The sequence below is a fragment of the Bos javanicus genome, chromosome 3, assembly GCF_032452875.1.
Source record: "Bos javanicus breed banteng chromosome 3, ARS-OSU_banteng_1.0, whole genome shotgun sequence".
Taxonomy (NCBI): domain Eukaryota; kingdom Metazoa; phylum Chordata; class Mammalia; order Artiodactyla; family Bovidae; genus Bos; species Bos javanicus.
In genome coordinates this window covers 70,679,702-70,692,968 of record NC_083870.1, presented here as the reverse complement: position 1 = coordinate 70,692,968, position 13,267 = coordinate 70,679,702, and the positions used below count along the sequence as shown (strand labels likewise).

The following is a 13,267-nucleotide window of genomic DNA, read 5'->3' as shown; positions in this document are numbered from 1 at the left end:
AATAATTTGGCAACAAATGGGGGGAAAGTAAAGAAATATTGGAGGAGATGATATTTAGCTTGGGTTTAAATATCTGTAGATTGGGCAGAAGGAAACTTCTGACTGAGGAAATAATGTGAACAAAGACTCAGAGAAGTGGAAAATGGAGTGCAGTTTGATTGTACAGTTGGGTTTATGAAAGAGAGTCATGGAAAGTACATTTTAAAGGATACCATCAGATTGAGAGAACTTTGAATACCATAGTAAGCAGCTTGGCTTTTATTTTCTAGGCAAAAGCAAGCCATTGGAGATTTCAGAGAAGGGAGATGGAAAAATATTGTGTTTTAGAATGGTGACTCCTAGAAACTAGTTGTATTAATACATTTTAATTGTAAAATAAATTTGTTGGACAGATGCCCCCAATGAATCTCCTAACCTAGCTCTTTCTTATCCAGGCTGCTGATGTGCTTCTGCAACATGGAGCTAATGTCAATGTTCAAGATGCAGTTTTTTTCACTCCACTGCACATTGCAGCATACTACGGGCATGAACAGGTAAGTTAGTAAGTAAGCGTGTAGGTAAGTCCAAAGCCTGGGGCATCACTTAAGTGTTCCAGGCTTTTTCTTGAACTGTACTATATTCAAAGAAAGGCTACTTGAGATATCCTTTGAATCATTTTTGCCATCTTCTCATCGGTTCCACCCTTGAAAAGCTTTTGTAGATCCACAGAAAAATAGAAGCTACCAAGTTCTTCATTTTCAATGACCATTTTCATTCTTCCTCATATTATCTCCCTAGATCTCTAGTATTACTCAGTTATGCAGCAGAATCACACCTTTGTAGAGGTCATGCTATTGCACTTCCTGAGGACCCCAAGTTGAAAATCAAACTTATTTTTGTCTCTGTGCTGTTCCAGTCATTGTGCCTTTATTTCTTTGCTGGCTGGCATATGCCTGGACACTCTCAAGCCTGTGAAGCGTGACCTCTAGCTAGGGAAGATTGCTCATTTCATTGATGTGCTGCTCAGAGTGCACTGGAGTGCACTGGAGAGCTGGGTACTGAAAATGCTTCTGAAAGTACAGGGTCCAAAGCTCAAGTGATGAAAAACTCCAAACTTTTTCTGATTTCAGGCACAGGCAGGGTATACACAATGCACGTTGTTTGTTAAGTCATCCTCTTTGGCGATTAACCTCCTCACCCAGCAGAAACATAAAGAGCTTCTCTGCATGTTATGTGGAGTGTTAAATTTGTTTACTTTCCCTGAATATATAGTCACAGTATTATAAAATTATGCTAAAATGTGGATGGCCCTTTTATGATAAGGGACTCACTTTCTATGTGCAAAGACAGCACATAAGTAATTTATGGATGCTATTGTCACTCACTAAAATATGCTGACAGGGGAATGGCACATTTGGTTTATAAATGTGCCTGATATGCCGTGTTCCTTGGCATTTGTTTATTTACTTATTTTTAAGTGGAAGAGTAGATGTTTTGTACCAAGAGCAATATTTCCTAGGTATATAATAATAGTGCTTAATAGACAATCGATTTCAACGATAGTTTAAATCTGTCCATTATAAAGTCACATAATCAGAATTTATGGAGTCTGTATAAGTGGAAATTTCTGCTTAGGAGTGCAAGGTTCCTGAAACTAAATGTCTACTACTGTTCAGCTTTCTCCTGAGTTAAGCATTGGTATGCCCATTAGCCAACAAATGGATAAAACACATATTCCACATTGGTACTCCCTCTTCTGATATCATTTATTGAGTACCAGGCACTTTTCTAAGTGTTTCATGTGTAATAACTTATTTAATCCTCATGACAACCCTATGAGGTATTCCCATCTTAGTGATGAAGAAACTGAATTTTGAAAAGGCCAAATCATTTACTCAAAGTGACATAACTAATAAATAGAAGCCTAATTTCAGAACCTTTCTTCTTTACCCACTGCACACAATAAGAAGTTCTCCCACATTCCACCAGCTATTTTTTTCACCTAGATTTCTATCAAATGTATACCATATTCTTGAGAGACTTCTGCCCAAAATATATTTATTTGCTGCCACAAAATAGTTTCAGAGCTTGAATTCACATTTATGCTAATGCGTCAGTGGTCAAGACTTGTTTTTAGAGATTTTTTTGATATGGACCATTTTTAAAGTTTTTATTGAATTTGTCTCAATACTGCTTCTGTTTTATGTTTCGGTTTTTTGGCTGCAAGGCATGTGGGATCTCAGCTCCCTGACCAGGGATCATACCCACACCCCCTGCATTGGAAGGCAAAGTCTTAACCCCAGGACCACAGTGGAAGGCCCTCAGTGGTCAAGAGTTTTGAGGAGTCCTCCCATAACTGATATTTTAATGGCACAGATACATCTTAACTTATCTCTTGGGATCACTGTGATGACTTCTGAAATTCCCAGAGGAGACAATGTCAAGTTTAGAAAAAGTATTTGAAAGATTCCTAAGTGGATGTGTAAATAATTTGGACAAATCCCATAAATTACCAGAAACAACCCCTGGAAGACTCCTGAGCTGTGAATCTCAACCAGTGTGGGAAGATGCTAAAAGCTAGTGTGGCTATCTCCTGCTTACTCACAAATCAAAACAGGACCTAGAATCCCAGTCACAAGATGACCATTGGTGACCTATGCATGGAGTTGCTATGAAAATGAAGAATCACATAAACACTGCTGACTCTGGCCAGAAGAAGATTTTAAAGAATTGTTTAGAGATGATTATGGGTGACTTTAGAGAAGACTGTTTATGTACAGTGAAGACTGAACTCTGAAATTGCTCCAGTTTTTAATTTCTTGCTAGGTGATATAATAATAAATACCTTATTGTTTAGGCCAATTGAATTAGGATTTTTTTCATGCAAAAATTAACCAAAAGAACATCTTAATGATATGTCTCCTTCCATACTGCTGAAAGCTTTGCATTATTATTTGACATTTGACACTAATCTCAAATGCTTGGATCCTTTAGGTAACTCGCCTCCTTTTGAAATTTGGTGCTGATGTAAATGTAAGTGGTGAAGTTGGAGATAGGCCCCTCCACCTAGCATGTGCAAAAGGATTCTTTAATATTGCGAAACTCTTGGTGGAAGAAGGCAGCAAAGCAGATGGTAAGATTATGGTTAGAAGAATTTTGCAGTCTTTTACTTTATGTATGCTTTTTCTTCTACTTTACTTATTTACTAGAGAATAATCTTGAAGTTGATTAATTCTAGTTTTCATGTCCTAATTTGTACCTCAAGTCATAATTTATTATTTTAAATATATTAATTAAACCTATATGTTAATCCTTCTTTGCATATTTTATTTCAACTTAATATATTAGGTATGACCATAAAAGTAAGGGGTTTTCTTAAGCTTTTCCTACTTGTTGTTACTCACTAATCTTTTTTTAATTGAGGTAAAACTTACATGTAGCAAAATTCTCAAATCCTAACTTAATACTCAGTTATTGAATACGCCCTTTTGAATACACCCACACAAAAGCCTCCAAGACCAAGATATAGTATTTTTATCTGGAAGGTTGCAGATATTTCACCTGGAAAGATCCTTTGTGCCCACTTCTTAGTAAATAGCTTTCACCACCAAAGGTAATCAATATTCTGGCTTCTATTATTGCCATAGGTTAATTTTTTTCTGTTTTTTAGAAAATGAAGATATATGTGTATATATATATATATATATATATATATATATATACAGAGAGAGAGAGAGAGAGAGAGAGAATTGCTAAATCAAAGGTCATATACATGTTTAACTTTGGGAGAAATTTCAGACAGCTTTCCAAAATATTTACACTATTTTTCATTCCCAAAGCTATATATAAGCATTCCATGTTACTCCCCACATCCACCTCAGTATTTGAGACTACTATTATTTTAAATGGAAATAGAGTTAGAGTGTGATCAGTTTTGGAAAAAAGCTTTAGAATACACAGAAATATTTTAGATGCATTTAATAGAATAAAATTTTCTGCAACTTTTTTAGTTTTTTAATCACAAAATGTGTTTTGGAAAATTGAAAGTTTTAAAGAAAAGCACTTTATTTCTCTTTTTTTATCTTCCTCACAAACTTTATTTCTTGACACAGATTCACTCAGAGTTACATCTTGTTGTTAAATTCTCTCAGGCATATCCAGTCTTCTTCCACTGACCCTCAAGAGACCTAATTAAAAGCCCAGCTGTAAGAACTGCTGGCCTTTGCAGCAGAAATGATGCACATTTCCAAAAGCACAAGGTTGTCAAAGCTCTAGAACTGCCATTTCCTTGGTCCAAGGTTGAGATTGATATTCAGTTAATAAAACTAATCGATGTTTCCGTCTACTCATAAGGAAAACACAAAGGCTCCCAGGGACAACTGTGCCAAGAGGCTAAGGCAGTTTCATTTCCATGTTGGAAACAGGACCGTTTCATTTGGCAATGTTTGAGAAATGTAGTTTCTATCATTTTCTGAGCCAGTGTACAGTAACTCAGGAATTTTTCTATAGCATTATCATAAACAACCTGTGTTGACAGGATGCAAGGAGTGCTGTTCCTTGGACTTTATTTAAGCAGTCTCTTTGATTCTGTTGTTTTAGAATAGTCAGAAGTACACCAGTGTGAATCACGGAGCACGTAATTGTTTCTGAAACTGCCTCACTTTTCCAACGGGTCAGGAACTGCTCACATTCTTCCTTTTATTATCAATGCCAACCTCAGCCTTTTATTCCTCTGAACAACTCCAAAGCTCAGTGGTGTCAAAATGAGTGTCATTTATGATCAGCATGTCTCCAGGATCAAAGGACTCTTCTACAAAAGGCATTGAAATGTGTGCTGCACCCGTATTCCCAGTACATACCGGCATCATATGATATAATTTTTAGCATTTTCTTTCTGACTCACAGAAGCACTCTAATGCCTCCTACTCAATCATTTAAAAAAAAAAACCAAGAGACATGACTCAGATTTTTAAGCATTGTATTTCCTTCTAATACACAATTGATATTTAAGTCCCTTTTGTACTTAAACCAATTGCAAAGAATAAACCAGAAAATCTTTAGTGCTAGTGGATGCTGCACAAGATTTATTATCAGCTAGTTCACTTACTCTAAAATATATCTAAGCCTTCAGATGATTTATTTTAGGTTTGAACCTTGCCTGTGGTTAATGGACATCAGGGGAGGAGTAAATGAATGACCCCAAAAGAAGCACAATTTGAAATCTGGTATTTACATTATGTTCCCATGGTAACAGAACATCACAAATGAAAATAAATTAAGGTTATAAAATTAACCAAAATATAATTCCAAAAGCATGTTCAGCATGTTTGGGAGACTGACCTATTCAGTCACATATGTTCTAAGTCCCTAGTCTTCTTTATACCTTGTAGGGAAATGAAAAAGGAGAAACACAATGCTTGTTGATTGAGATTGAAAAGATCAAATATTTCTGGACTCCATAAAAAGAAAATAGAGATACAGTTCTTTTTGTATCTGTAAAAATATAGATACAAAGTTAAATTCTTTTTGTATTTGTAAAAATAGAGATACAGTTAAAAATGGAAAATTTTAAGTTTAGAAACTATTAATTTCTGTCATCTGATGAAGATATAATTTTGTTAACATGGACATGGATATCAGAAAAAGTCACAAAAGTTTCTAGGACATGGTCAGTAAAGACAAGTAATTTATTTTAAAAAATATATCTTGTCAAAACTATCACACAGATTTATTATCACACTGAAAAATTATTTAAGATACATTTGCAAGTTGAGTTATTGGGATGTGCTAACATTAATGGGTTACTATGGAAGCATTTATTCTATCTTTAAGATCAATGAGCAGAATTAAGCAGGAAGTAGCATCCATCTACCTACATATTCATCTACTCTTCCTTTCAAAATACACTACTGAATACATATGCTCTTCAAGGTAGAGGACTAGTGACCACATATTTTTCTAATAATGATTTACATGTATTCCTTGGTTTAAATTTTTCCTTTACTTAGACCTCTAAATTATGTATTAAGTTAGAGCAAACAGACTATCATACATTCAGTTTTCCTCAGATAATAATAATAATATATGTATTTTTTTATCTTTGCAAATTGGTCTATGAAAAAATTAAGGTATCAGAATGGCTGAAGCAGAAATGGAGTTATATATAATATATAAACTCTGCATCTGGTCCAGATTTCTCCTGGCTTATCCCTTTGGTTGGTATTAATATCTTCTTTGATGGGAATAATGTCCAGGCTACTGAGGATAATTTATCAAGGAAATAATCTGCTTTGAAGTTTATTGATTCAACTAGAGAACAATGTTGGGTGGGACCAGAGATGGCCAAAGGAAAATCATGAATTAATGAAATATTGTGCTTTATTCTGTTTTACAATGTCCCCTCTGGACCTCAAGAATCCTCATGTGACCTCCTGATTCCCTGGGCTCCCTACTGTTCTCAAGCATTGACTCATGGTATTGACTTTCCCTGACTTCCAACAGAATATGAACAAAGAAAAAGAATCTTTAAAAGGAAGATAATCAAAACACCCAGGCACATTCTTCTGAAGGAAGAGTGTCCTTCTGAGCCACTCATTAATATAAAAGATTCAAAGATTCATTTTTCAATAACAGCCCTGAGAGGAGGAGTTCAGTAACTTTGTTAAAGATTTCTTTTTGGCTTAAGATCTTATAGAACAATAAAATAAGAATCATTGTCTACAAATATAGCAGCTATAAGGCCTACAGTGCTTATTAGATGTTAAATGATTATTCTATTTGAACTTTGAAAAAAAACTAGTATCTTGCCTTTCTTTTCCTTCCTATTGCTTATTATTAAAAGAAAATCTTCCCATAAACTTTTTTGGTTCAACAGATGATTTCTATTACATATAATAATGAAAATGAATGTTAAGGGCTATTTTTTTTCTATTTTGAATAAAGCCCTCTATACAGATGGACAGAGTAATAAAATAACAAAAAGTGGCTGTAGAGCAGTTGATCTGATTATTTTTAATTTTAAAAATTGTGCTAAAGCAAATCCAAAATTTAGCAGCTTGGTGTTGACTTGTATTACTTCAAGCCTATAATTATTGACTATTCAACTAGATTGTAAATTATTTGAGGGCATAGACTCTATGCATTTATACCTTAATGGCCTTAGCATTTGGTAAATTTCTAAGAGGGAAATTAGTAAAAAGGGAAAGTAGACATTTTTATTAGATGTCTAATATGTGACGGCCATCATGCTAGATACTTTCCCAAAATTATCTCCTTTAATCCTTTCAGCATCTCTGCTGCCCAACAATGTTATTCCATCAACTGATAAGAAATCAATATCCACAACACCTAGCACAGTGCTGGTGCATATTGATCATTTATTACTTGTTGAGGAATGACTGTGTCAGTCAGGTGTTCTTATTTGCCAGATTTGGAAACTAATGCTTGCTAATTTAAACATGAAGGAAATATATTACAATGTATCAATTATCGTAGAATCTTCCCCAGAACAGAGTAGAAAACTGGGTTTGGCATTCTCACAGTGAGAAATGGTGTCCAGAACCACACTCCCCAAATTAATCCTTTGAAGGCACACTGCCGCCCCTGCTAACATACACACCAGCACTTGTGTTTCTGGCACCAACAATGCAGGGTACCCAGTCTGTGGCTGGAAACACTAGTACTGGAAATTAGATGGAGCTATTCTACCTCTGCTACTTTCCCAAAACAGATGAGACTCTGCTTTTGTATGTCATGAGCTCTGATGTAAGAGTCTGAAGTAACATTTTGAATAGAAGAGCCTGCAGATAAGCACCCAACCATGGCATGGTTGAGTGCGAAAGTGTTGCTATTAAAAACTATGCTAGCGTAAGAACACTAAACTGGGACATATGGTCACCCTGTGCTAATCCTGTGCCCTAACTGCAAAGGAGACTTGGAAAGCATTTTTGCAGCTTCTATGATAAAATGTGATTTTGTTATCTAGTTAGCACTTTCAACATAGGGAATTCCCTAAATGTCAGAAGAGGCTATAAGGCTGGATTGGACAAAGAAAAAGTCAAATGATCATTACCGATTGGACAATTTAAAACTGCAGTTAATGTTAAACAGTTGTCTTGGGTAACACAATTAATGAGGTCTGAATCACTTGTTGCCTTTTCATTATACCATGCTTTGTGTACTACAGTATAACATTTTTCAGTTGAGGGAACATCAGAACCTCCTAAATAGCACCATAAACATACAGCATACTAGGCCTCATGCTAATATATTGGGCCAAAATTTGGGGAAATGATGCTCTGTCCAGAGTCTGAACTTTTTAACATCTTCCATGGGGGATGGAAGGATAATCAGTTTGAACAGTGGTACTTGTGGAAATAAGGCCATGAGTACCATTTAGATACTTAATAGTTTCCTGAACTCTTTCATTGTGCAAGGCAGATTTGATTAGAAGTGTTCCATAGATTTATGGGAGCTAGAAGAAAGCCTGCTTCATGTGGTAATAGGCTATAGAAGAGAATCATAACTTTTTTAATCGGTTGCACTTAATTTTCTTTATTGTTGTCATTAATTGGTAATTCCAGGAGTCTCTCAGGTACTTAGAAAAGTTCCTGATACTACACATGAGGAGGTTGAGAAATAGAGAATTCTAGAAAACATATCTTTCTTTTGATGACAGTAAATGCTCAGGACAATGAAGATCACGTTCCACTCCATTTCTGCTCTCGCTTTGGACATCACAATATAGTGAAGTACCTGCTCCAGAGTGATTTAGAAGTTCAGCCACATGTTGTCAATATCTATGGAGACACCCCTTTGCACCTGTGAGTATTATGTATCGTTCCATAGGTACTCCAGGTATACTGTGTGTACCTTCCTACTATTCTCAAAATATTTTCTTTATCTCTAGGGCATGCTACAATGGCAAATTTGAAGTTGCCAAGGAAATCATTCAAATATCAGGAGTAGAAAGTCTGACTAAAGAAAACATCTTCAGTGAAACAGCTTTTCACAGGTAAAGGAATATTTAAGCACAATTGCCACTAAGCGAGTACTCTTTGACACTAGAAGTCATGTAAGTAAAGCAAGAACGAATAGTGGCAGATGTTACAATCCGAGAGCAAGAGCAGAGGGTGGGCAGAGGATAGGAAGTCCAAGCTAGATGCACGGAAGAAAAGGTAGAGGCAGATGCTGCAGTCAGTACAACAGATGGGGCTGGAGCCAGATGCTGCCTTGCTGGCAGCAGCCACAAAGACAGGGGCTGATGTTGCCAAGGCAACAGGCATGTCAACATCTGTAAGCATATTGCTTCTATTCCATTCCACTCTGCAGAAAGCTGCCAAAAGGAGCAGTGCCCATAATCCTCCTCCGACAAGAATCTCATTACTAGAATTCATCAGCATCAAAAGTGACATTTTTTTTCCTTGCCACTTAAACCTTATGTGCAAATGTATCTACCTATCTAAAACATCCATCTGTCAGCCTGTAAGAGCTTAGTCAGGGTGGCCACCGAGATACATAAGAAGGCATTAACTCCTTGCTAGGAATCCATTAGAGTCCTTTAGAGTGAGCTCTGGAAAAGCACACTGGAGTAGCATCTAGGTTTGGAAAAGTTGTGACTAAGAAAGAAAGAAAAGAGAAGGAGAGAGGGAAGAAAAGGGCTGATAAAAACTCAAGAGTCATAGGTCCCTAAAATGTCCCAAAGGAAGGCAGATATTCATATAATTTAAAACCCTCATTAACAGGCTACTGTTTTGCCTATTAAATAAAAGCATAGTCATTGAAATTGAGTAAACCTTGAATATAAGATACATTCACCCACATATTGCAGATCTCCCAGCTGGTTTGTAACACCTAAAACATGTATTTGACACTACTGTGTTATTTATATAGTGTCTGTACCTTACTGGTGAATAATAGAAATGAGAGACTAACTACTGATTAATACTGAACTAAAATTAAGCTTATACTTCTGCCTCAGGCATCAGTGTGTCAAATTTCACTTGGATTTCCAGATTTGTCTTACCAGCCAAAGAGGTCAGCCAAAGGGGAGGTGAAGACAACTTCCGATTATGGAACAGTGAATATGTGCTGGGTGATTTGCATCCATTATGTCATTTAATCCTCATCACCATTTTATGAAGTTGGATTTACTATCCCTTTTTTTACCAGTGAGAAAATTGAGGCTCAAGAAAACTAACTTGCCGAAGATTCTTATGGCTAGAAAATTATGTATTAAATGCCTCCTGCTGCTGCTAAGTCACTTAGGTCGTGTCTGACTCTGCAACCCCATAGACAGCAGCCCACCAGGCTCCCCCGTCCCTGGGATTCTCCAGGCAAGAACACTGTAATGGGTTGCCATTTCCTTCTCCAATGCATGAAAGTGAAAAGTGAAAGTGAAAGTGAAGTTGCTCAGTTGTGTCCCACTCTTAGCGACCCCATGGACCGCAGCCTACCAGGCTCCTCTGTCCATGGGATTTTCCAGGCAAGAGTACTGGAGTGGGGTGCCATTGCCTGCTCTGATTAAATGCCTAATTCCAAATCCTGTGTTTTTATGTATCTTCATGTTCATATTATTTTGAACATTTTGAACCAAAATATTTTGCCTGTTTTCTACACATTCTGTCACAGAACAGATGCATGGATTCTTTAGATCATGCCTTCAGTCAAAGTGGATCGTGGAATTTGTCCCCAAAGGGGGCAATCGGGAGAACTGATATTTGTGAGGTACTTAAGTCCACTTTTTCCAATAGGTCATTCTTATGGAAGCTGACACCTCAGTCTAGTTTTCAAATCCTTCTGCTACTCTGTGCACACACTGAAACCAGTTATAATCTGAGGATTATCATCACCTTCAGAAGATTGTCCATAGGAGAATATTAGTGGTGTTGTTCAGTTGATCAGTCATGTCCGACTCTTTGTGATCCCATGGACTGCAGCACACCAGGCTTCCCTGTCCATCAACAACTCCCGGAGCCTACTCAAACTCACGTCCATTGAGTCGGTGATGCCATCCAACCATCTAGTCCTCTGTCATCCCCTTCTCCTCCTGCCTTCAATCTTTCCCAGCCTCAGGGTCTTTTCTAATCAGTTGGCTCTTCGCATCAGGTGACCAAAGTATTGGAGCTTGAGCTTCAGCATCCGACCTTCTAATGAATATTCAGGATTGATTTTCTTTAGGATTGGCTGGTTTAATGGCCTTGCAGTTCAAGGGACTCTCAAGAGTCTTCAACACCACAGTTCAAAAGCATCAATTCTTTGGTGCTCAGCTTTTTTTACAGTCCAACTCTCACAGCCATACATGACTACGGGAAAAACCATAGCTTTGACTAGACAGACCTTTGTCGGCAAAGTATTGTCTCTGCTTTTTAATATGCTGCATAGGTTGGTCATAACTTTTCTTCCAAAGAGCAAGTGTCTTTTAATTTAGTGGCCGCAGTCACCATCTGCAATGATTTTGGAGCCCAAGAAAAGAACGTCCACCACTGTTTCCACTGTTTCCCCATCTATTTGCCATGAAGTGATGGGACCGGATGACATGATCTTCATTTTTTGAATGTTGAGTTTTAAGCCAGCTTTTTTACTCTCTCCTCTTTCACCTTTATCAAGAGCCTCTTTAGTTCCTCTTTGCTTTTTGCCATAAGGGTGGTGTCATCTACGTAGCTGAGGTTATTAATATTTCTCCTGGCAGTCTTGATTCCAGCTTGTGCTGCATCCAGCCTGGCATTTCACCATGATGTACTCTGCATATAAGGAGATTAGTGAAGTGAGTTAAAAGTATGTACTCAATTGTTTTATTTTGTGCAAACCTGTGGCTACTAGGAACAACATATTATTTTTATTCTATTCATTTTACGTACATATTTATTAAAAAAAAACACTCCTTTTACATGAAGAGCTCACTACAATTATGGTTTTTTCTATGTACAAATCACAGTGCTTTGCACATAGCACTCGGTACATTTCTGTTTTTATTCTCATATGCTATATGTACACACATTTGTATACACACACTCGCATATATATATATACATGTATGTATGTTCAGAACTTATAATTTCCTGTAAATAGTTACTTTGAAAGGAAACAATGAGGGAATTCAGACAAACATTAAAAGTATAGTGTTAAGAGTCCTATTTGTAATACAAATAACTAATGGTGATAGGATCTATTACACTGATAGTGACTTTATTCACTCAACTATTCAAGAAAGACTTATTAAGGACCTATATTGTGTTGTCGCTGGTAGGAACATTGACATGACACAATCCCTTCCCTCCTTAATGGAACTCTGTTGTAAGGCATCAAAGCACACACAGGTGTATCCATTACCATAACACAACATGAAAGGCGCCATAAACTGAACTAACAAGGAAGCAGAGGAGATAACAATGAACTCAACTTTTGGTCCATGAGAAGACTTCATAGAGGGAACATCAGTTCAACTAGATAAATAGTGGCATTTATTTAAAGAAAATAATAAAATTCTACAATAGAAGAAGGATTTAGGCAAAGTCATCCCAGGAAGAGGAAATAGTAAGACTCAGTCAATGTCTTCTGGAACAAACCTGGAAGGAAAAAACCCTGTTTTTCTGTACTGTCCCATAACACACAATACCTCACTTCCAAACACAGGATACCAGCTGCATATAAGGGTTTTCTACACCAAACAGTTCTCCAGTTCTCTGGAGTCACTGAGTGTGTGTCCTCCAGTTCAAATTATTTTTGACACTACCTACCTGGAATTAGCATCAGATCTCACAGGGCTGTCTCTCCTGCTTCAGATGCAATCACAAGTGTAATGTTTCATTTAAATTTCTCAGAACCTTCCTGGGTTTCTTCATTCCATTCAGTTTCCCTGCAGAATGCCTAGAAAAGAAGTCATATCATAAGAACTATTTAATAATTAATAAGAAAATGCTAGAAATTTTATACAGCTCCTTTCTTAAAGGCTCATCTTTGAGAATCTTCAGGATTGTATTGCTTTCTGTGCTTTTTTTTCTTATCACCCCTGCTTCTCTCTCCCTTCCTCCTTCTCTCTTTTCTGGCTTTTTGGCGCTCTTATGTAAACACCAGCATCTAAAATAGCCTGGGTAAATCAGGGCTGCTTTAATTTTCTAGAGCTACCATAACTAAGTACCATGCCCTAGGTGCTTTGAACACCAGAAATGGATCTTCTTATAGTTCTGGAGTCTGAAAACTCAAGATCAAGGTGTCAGGTTTGGTTTCTCCTGAGACCTTTCTCTTTGGATTGTCAATGGTCACCTTCTTTTCTGTCTCTTCATGAGCT

The 13,267-nt window shown here is 36.9% G+C and overlaps 1 protein-coding gene across 5 annotated transcripts in view; it reads left to right on the top strand.

The window, feature by feature from the left end:
- The window catches only part of TNNI3K (TNNI3 interacting kinase), a 351,063-nt gene that overhangs the window by 101,266 nt on the left and 236,530 nt on the right, over positions 1-13,267 (top strand). For all 5 annotated transcript variants that reach the window (XM_061411584.1, XM_061411580.1, XM_061411581.1 and 2 more), the window contains 4 exons: positions 435-533; positions 2,974-3,112; positions 8,657-8,801; positions 8,888-8,992. In XM_061411584.1, the coding sequence (XP_061267568.1) occupies positions 435-533; positions 2,974-3,112; positions 8,657-8,801; positions 8,888-8,992 (488 nt within the window). The remainder of the gene's footprint in view (positions 1-434; positions 534-2,973; positions 3,113-8,656; positions 8,802-8,887; positions 8,993-13,267) is intronic.